General features: G+C 34.5%; 1 protein-coding gene across 1 annotated transcript in view; it reads right to left on the bottom strand.

The window, feature by feature from the left end:
• Positions 1-5,295, bottom strand: part of LOC134851293 (uncharacterized) — a 14,260-nt gene extending 8,965 nt beyond the window's left edge. Inside the window, exons 1-4 of the mRNA XM_063867307.1 lie at positions 4,486-5,295; positions 4,212-4,344; positions 3,666-3,880; positions 2,984-3,126 (exon numbers count right to left, since the gene is read on the bottom strand). Coding sequence (XP_063723377.1) covers positions 2,984-3,126; positions 3,666-3,880; positions 4,212-4,344; positions 4,486-4,693 — 699 coding nt within the window. The 5' untranslated portion in view covers positions 4,694-5,295. The remainder of the gene's footprint in view (positions 1-2,983; positions 3,127-3,665; positions 3,881-4,211; positions 4,345-4,485) is intronic.
• Positions 5,296-8,323: the final 3,028 nt, after the last annotated feature.

The raw sequence follows: 8,323 nt of genomic DNA, 5'->3' as shown, positions 1-8,323 counted from the left end.
AGTAGTTTTTACAATGTTCAGAAGGAGCAGCGTATATAATTGAAAAACAGTTTTCAGACGATGCAGAAAAATCCTTTTTCAATGCAATCGAAACCAAATTTTAGCCTTGTTTTTACCAAAAACTTTTCTACAGTGAGTCCTAAAAATTTGGAAATTGTGTTTTTAGGCTTTCTTGTGGATTGTTCTTGCTTTCATAGAGCTTGAAACATAAGATTGAAAAAGAATACAATTTTTGTTACTTCTATGCTCACTTTATTTATGACCGCAATTCAAAAAAACTTAAACAAAATTAACACAAGAATTAAAAAAATATTTAACAATTTTTTTATAGACACAGTAATATTGTTTATAAGAAAAGTGAAAAAACGAAGTAAAAAGCTCAGGATTGTCTCTCCGCATCCAATTTCATGCGCTAAAAAACATAACTAAAGGATTCAAATGTGTTTCTTAAAACGTATCAAGAGTATTTATAGAACAGTTAAATCGATATAATCGATTTTTATTCTATCTGTTTTTCGATATAATTAAAAGTGAGTATACTTGAGTAATAATTTACTAATTACTTTTTGTGCTATGGAAAGTAATAAAGTTTTTCATTCAATTTAAAACATCATAATCCTTTATATTTGTCCCTTTGAAAACTGCGAAATTGCTTTTACAAAACTTCACATCAGCACACGTGATTTTAAAACTAAACTGTAAAACATAAGTAACTTAGATTGCAAGGTCGAAGTCATCAACTGAAACATAATAAGTTTTTTCTTGATTAAATTATGTTTATGAAGCACTTTTTTGTTTGAGTGCATTGTGAGCTCATTGTTGTTCCGACTTTCGATACGAAAGTGACGGAATATTTGTGCACGGGTGGATTTTTTTTTCTTCAGACAAATTTCGACTTTTTAACTAGCCATTTTTGACGGAATTTTTTTATATCATTCGAAAAGTATTGTTGTCTTGAGCTTAAATGTGAAAAGATATTTCACCTTTGATCATTTTTCGTAAAGTTACGGGGGTTTAAAGATTGCCATTTTGGGACAATTAACGCGCGTTTTATTTCACGCTATTAACGCGTAAGCGGAGAGTTAATTCGTCTTAGAAATGGTTCCAAATCGATTGAAAGTATCTTATTTGCCAAAATTCATTTGTTACAAAAAGCAAAATCTATCCCTTTGTACTTTAAATGGCGTGTGGGAATGATTTTCATTTAAAAATTTCAAATTTTAGAAAAAAATTTCCTTCAGTTTTATTTCATTTAATTTTTAAATGTTATTACTGCTCCATAAACTTTAAATGGCAGTCGGAACATTCAGGGCTCCACCCTGATACTAGTCTTGTTTTGTTTTAATGATGAATACGGCTGGTATGTTTTTGGTCTACAGCGTGAAACTTTCGATTCATTTGTAGGGGTCTTTATCGAACTTTCGTTACTTTGTAAAGATTTGTGTTTGGATGCACCAAAAAGTGACAGAACATCTCATCTTTAGTGAACTTTTCTTTGACAGTAATTTTGTAATCCATGATAAGATAAATTTATTCATGAAGTTTATTAGAGTCAATCTTAGTAGAATTTTTTGTATGGATTATGATCAATTATAATTGATCATAAGATTTCATAACATCTTTAAAAATGTCTGTCAGGATTATAATTGATTGTTGGAAATAATTTAACAAGACTGCTCATATCAGGGCGAAGCCTTGAATGTTCCGGCTGCCCTCTAAGGTTTATGGAGCAGTAATAACATTAAAAAATTAACTGAAAGAAAAAAAATGATTTTTTTTTGAAAATCATTCCCCCACACGCCATATAAAGCACAAAAGGATAGATTTTGCTCCTTGTAACAAATCAATTAGGGCAAATAAGCTTCTTTCGACCAATTTGGAACGATTTCTATTACGGATTAACTCTCCGCTTACGCATTAATAGCGCAAAATATATCGCGCTTTAATTGTCCCAAATTGACCAAAATGGCAATCTTTAAACCCCCGTAACTTTACGAAAAACGATCACAGGTGAAATATCGTCTCACATTTGAGCTCTCAGGACAACAATACCTTTCGAATGATGTTAAGAAATTCCGTCAAAAATGGCAGTTAAAAGGTCGAAATTTGTCTGAAGAAAAAAACCCACTACGAGCACAAATATTCCGTCTTTTTCATATCGAAAGACGGAACCTTTTAAGCTAGTTATTATCAAACATAATTGTCAGAATACTTTTTATTTCAAGATTATTCAGATATTTGTTATATTCAATTGGTTAAGCTTAAACTTTGATGCAAGGGCCTATCATTGTTGTCGGTTCTTATTAAAACTCGTTTCAAATTTTTGTTCATAACTTACGTTCACTGAAGCCAAACAGAACTTTTTATTTAATAGATAAAAAGCAACGTAGTATTTTCAATTATGATTATGTGGTTATTTCTTTGTTTTAACGTTAAATAGACCCATTCAACAACAGTTTGAATATCAAGACTTGTTGCTGGTTTTGGTTTCAATTTTTCAGCTTGAATGGCGATTCACATTCAGTTTGAAGTTCATATGGGCTCATCTTTAAGTGTCAGCAGAAAATGTTGCCGCGAGACAGATGGGATTTGGAAACATTTCCGATCTCTCTCAACGCATCAAAAAAGCATTATTTGTCAAAAAAAGTTCGCCTTTGGCTACAAAAAGTTGTCCGAAAACGCTTTTTTCGCAATTGGCCTTGAATAGGTTGCTTTAGCGCCAAAAGCTTCTTTAGAAAATTTTATGATTGGTCGTCCGAAATAAAGAGTACCATAGAGTGACCATTTGAGTAGCAAGAGATCATCCGCATCCTTGTTCCTCCGAGAAAACCGTCTCTGGAATTTCGAAAATTTCATTGCCCATTCAAAATTTTTAATTAATGGGGAAAATTGCCCACGTTAAAAACTTCAAGAGTCAAAAAGGACTGTCAGATGACTCAGAGAAATGTTTTTAGAGAAGCTTTCTTGTAAATGAAAGACTTACTGGTTCAGAAATAGAACTCTCCTCACATCTGCTGGATGTGTCGGCCATGTTTCCGATGACCCATCTCGCCTGATGGGGCAGACGGTCTGACCAGAAGTCGATCGGCAGCTCACTCATCCAGATCATGGCCTCTACCAATTGGCCTGAAAAAAATACTCATTATCTATCAGCTCTTAAGAATCAATTCCCTGATGAAACGCCACTTTATGATTTAACACGGTTTGAAGCAACATTTTCTCTTCAATTCAATTCAAAAACGTGTTCACTTTGTGCAACCCTACTTGAAACTGGAAAGCTGACGAATAAGTTTTTAGTTGTAAAATCGATGTATGAAACTATTTTGTAGAAAAATCGTTTTTCGTAGCATTTTTGCAAGATCATTTTTTGTCAAGAGCTTACAATGAAGACATCTTTATGTTAAAAACTTACACAAGATGTGTTTTTTGGAGTCTTACAAACATCTTACAACATAAGAATTCGAGCTCAAGTTTTTTAACAAAGGATTCGATTTTTGTAACAAAGACTTTTTGATATGCTTTGCCTTATTTGATGATTTGTTTAAAAGAACTCGATGACTTGCCGGAAACTATACATTATGTCCCAATTGTATCTAACCCACCTACTGATTTTGAACACTTTTTAAATAATCTTTGAATCCATTTAATATTGTTAATTGGCCTACTTTTTGAATGAACTGTCAAGTTGAAGTTGGGCAAATCGAGGCAGAAGATTGGGTTGTCCAGCCAGTTCGAAGAGGTCAAGCCCGATTGAGTGAACAAAAACTCGGTCTGAGTTTGTTCAAACAGAATAGGCCACCACCCTTCTGGGCTCTCATTTCCCTCTATCGTCAACTCAATGAAGAGTCCCTTGAGATTGGAGAGATCTTTCGATCCATTTCTGAACAACATTCAATCATGATCATATTCAACCATTCAAATTTACTTTAAAAAACTTCAGTGCTTATACTTTTAACATCTTTGTCAATTGATTTTCAACAAGTAGAACTTGTAATTTTGTTTTTTAGTTGAAAAAATGAGTTTTTATCTGTTTTTTTTTCTGTGGGAAAGGCTTACAAGAGCACGCCTTGCTTTAATAAGGACTGATTAAGAGGTTTGTTTCCGAGAGGCGCTAGTAATTCGAGTGATGATTCATAATGTTAAATTACACAGATGAAGAGTCCCTCTTCTACATCTCGTGTTCTTCAAACATTTCGAGGTGGGAAACTTACTGAATTTGGATCCTTTCCAAACAAATGGACCCATTACCAACATCTTTCGTCATCCGCATTTCCGATGTGTCCACACTGGGCGTGGTCAGTTTCGGAGTGTAGAGACTCATTTTACACTCCGACCCATTGTACCCTTAAACATGTGTTGCCAAGTTTAGTCTGCCTCGAAGCAAGTTAACAAGGCATATACAACATAATACTGTTAGGAATGATCATAGTCTGTTACTTTCACGTCTCTTATGTTCTGTTTGCCCATTAGGAGTGTCAAAGTTACCTGGGTGATAGTGCCCGGAGATCCACCAGAACCCAGATTGACTCCGACCTTGTTCGCATCTGAGTGGGTGTGAGGAATGAGTTGGAGCTCCAAACTGGTTCTCTGCTGCAGAAGCTCTGTCCTTCTGATATTTTCCATCGTTCCGAAGCCCTGCACTATTTGCACAGAAAAAAATTGACAGCAAGAACAGAAACATAAGTGGGAGCATGGCTGCACCTTCTATGTATAAGAACCAATTTGGGAAATCTTGTAAAAATAAAAGAAAGCGGATACAGCTTTAGAGGGAGAAAATTAATCGGAGTTGTGTGATGAATACTATGCAAACACGTGATATAGCTTTCAAAAAAATTTGAAGTAGATCTGGCAAACTTTGGAAACGTGAAGTTTTGATAAATCATATCCAGCAGTGGATACGAGCTGTGAAAAATAAAGATAGTTTTGTATGCGATAAGTCGAAAACAAGCATATATTGATGGAACTGATAATTGGCTATAAGTATAAAATAATGAAGTTAAAACAGCAATCAGTGCCGATGTGGACATAATAACGTTGTTTTGAATGAACGTCATAGTTTTATAAATAAAAAATGTGCACACATTTTGAAATTAGTGCGTCTGTCTTTCCAAAGCACGTGTTATTGAATCTCATGAATCTGATGAACGTACGGCAATGTTCACATGACAAGTTGCATATTGCGTGGCCACTATGGTAGAAAGAGTTCTAGAAAGTTCTAGAAGGTTCTAGAATGTTGTTCAGCGTCATTGATTAATTCGGAGTGCAGCCAGTATTTAGACAGCCGCGTATTCATTCTCGTCAGTATTTAGACAAATACTGTATGAACCAATCAGAATCGAGAAAAGACCTAAATAAACCAAAATAAATCATAATTATTTATTAATTTCTTCTATGTCTCGATTCTGATTGGCTGAAACAGTATTTGTCTAAATACTGACCAGTCTGCTTACGCGGTTGTCTGAATACTGACCAGTCTGCATACGCGGTTATCTAAATACTGATATGTAACCGATTAATTTATTGTACGTACGTTAATGGGGGCTATTCTCATGCGCGAAAAAATTTGTGCGCGAAAAATCGAAAACAAAATTAGCCGAAAGTCAGTTTTTAAAAGAAGCAGTTGCCATTCAATTAAAAAGAAGTTAACGAAGAAACAGTTTGCTTTTTCCTTACGAAACCCTTGAAATGTAAAACTTGTCCCAATTTTGCGGCGGTCAATGACAATATTAAGGTTTTGCATATTTCTGCCGTTTTTATATTCAGCCAATCTCAATACCTCAGTCATTGGAAATGTTAACTTTCTTTCCAAATTTTAAATTACTGAAATCTGATTGGCTGATTTTTTTTGCACATTCGGACCTTCGTGCATTGAAATTAAGACAAATCCTATGCGGTGCGTCTGTCTTACCAAAGCATGTTTTATTGAATCTGATGTACGTACAGTAATATTCACATGACAAGTTGGATATTGTGTGGCCACTATAGTAGAAAAAAGTTCTAGAAAGTAAAAACAGCAATCAGTGCCCGTAAAACTGCAATCAGTGCCGATGTGGACATATTGTCGTTGTTTTGAATGAATGTCATCAGTTTACAAATAAAAATGTGCACATATATTGAAGTTAAGACAAATCCTGTGCAAAAACAATTTGCACGGAGAAACTATTTTTACAGCTCGTATCAACTGTTGGCAAAGTATAGTAGGACAAATAGCAGGTCAAATAGGACCAAATGTTCTAGGTTTATCGTGGAACCACTATCAGGCCGCTATTTTTGATGTACAATGAATTAATCAATGACGCTGAACAACATTCATCAGATTGTGAATATTAACGTACGTACATCACCTTGCATGTGAATATTAACGTACGTACATCAGATTTATCAGATTCAATATTACGTGCTTTGGTAAGACAGACGCACCAAATCTGATGTCTGTCTTACCAAAGCACGTATTATTGAATCTGATAAATCTGATGTACTTACGTTAATATTCACATGCAAGGTGATGTACGTACGTTATTATTCACAATCTGATGAATGTTGTTCAGCGTCATTGATTAATTCATTGTACATCAAAAATAGCGGCCTGATAGTGGTTCCACGATAAACCTAGAACATTTGGTCCTATTTGACCTGCTATTTGTCCTACTATACTTTGCCAACAGTTGATACGAGCTGTAAAAATAGTTTCTCCGTGCAAATTGTTTTTACAGCTCGTATCCACTGCTTGAGTAAAGTAAACAAGGTCGGAGTAAACTATAAGTCCACTAAAAGTGAATTGTTTTCACTAAGTATCCAAGACTCGCTGCTTTGGCGGGGAAAAATTTCGAAGACCCAGTTTGAGCGTGTTTTCAGCAATGGTTTCTGGTTGATAACATTTAAAAGACCTAGAATGAAAGTGAGTGCGAGAATATGATTTTGCAAAGAACTAACTAACTGGAACCTGATCTAAACTACATTTTATTATTTATGATTTAGACATTTTACCACAGTAAAGTATTTAATATTAACCAATCATAACCCATCTAACTAACTACCCACTTATTTGTAAGTGCTGAAATTACTTGTAATTTCAGCACCAGAGAGATTTGAATTTAACTTAGAAAATAGTTGCCTCTCCCGAGTACTTCAGCAGCCGCTACAATACCAGTATACTCTAGACCTATTGAGCCTAGCAGAGACTAGTTAAACACCCTGAGACTAGTAGTTATAAGAGTAAGATTAGGATCGGTATCAGACTAAGAAGTTGCACGAATCTATCCGGCCGAAAATAAGATAGCGTGACGAACAGACGGTGTACCCTATCCGAAATTACTCTATGAGATAAGCCCCAAGTACTTAACTCATCTGGTGCGACCATAAGTCTCGAACGAGACCTTAAAAAATAGCTCAGAACTAACAAAAATTAGATTAGAGATAGACAAAAACATTTTCAAAATGTTATACGATAATAATTTGATTGAATGGTCTCTACGACTCAATAGATCAAAACCGCTCTTCCGACAAAAACTAGAACAACCACGTATTGGAAACAGACCTCGGACAAGAGACGACATACGACTACGGAGAAACTTACCAAATAGTTTCATGATCGTACGCCAAAAGCCACAACAAACTTTTATATTTAGAATTTTAGTGGCAATGAATTTAGATTTTCATTCGCAAACATAAAGTTCTTGAAGAAAAATCTTCAATGCATCTACCAGGCGCTAAATAAATTATTAATTTTCAATAACGATTGATAAAAACACCTCTAATCATTTCTTCACCTACAGTACTATATAAAACATATTCGAAAAATATTTTATCCAAAATAAAAATAAAAATCAGTAGCATGACAATAAATCGTTAGTAAACATCAATCATCTTGTTGTTCCAGCTTCATCACCTAAACATAACGGCAATCATAAATCAACTAGCTTCATCATCAGAACTAAAATTCACAATTTGTTATTATAATTTTTAAACTCTATATTCTCTAAACCTAAATTTTCTAAATTTTAAACAGATCATCAAGGCTTATCCTTGGATCTAAGTTAATTTTCTATTGTTAATTTAAATTCTGATCATCAAGGCATATCCTTGGATCAAACAGAACAATTTTGTTCTCCCCCACCCACTTATTAAATGTCTAACGACCTCAAACGTCGATTCACTACCCAACCTTTTCAAAAGACCCAGGAATAATAGAAATTTTCCAAATACTAACCATTTGAATTAGGCTAAACAGTGAAGAACTTCGGTTATTCATCCTTCACTTGACCCCTCCTCTTATACGACCCAGGATAATCATAGACTTAGTAAGTTTAAAATAGTATCTAAC

Source organism: Symsagittifera roscoffensis, chromosome 7 (genome assembly GCF_963678635.1).
Source record: "Symsagittifera roscoffensis chromosome 7, txSymRosc1.1, whole genome shotgun sequence".
Lineage (NCBI taxonomy): Eukaryota > Metazoa > Xenacoelomorpha > Acoela > Convolutidae > Symsagittifera > Symsagittifera roscoffensis.
The sequence above is the reverse complement of the archived record's forward strand: the minus strand, read 5'-3'. Positions and strand labels throughout refer to the sequence as shown.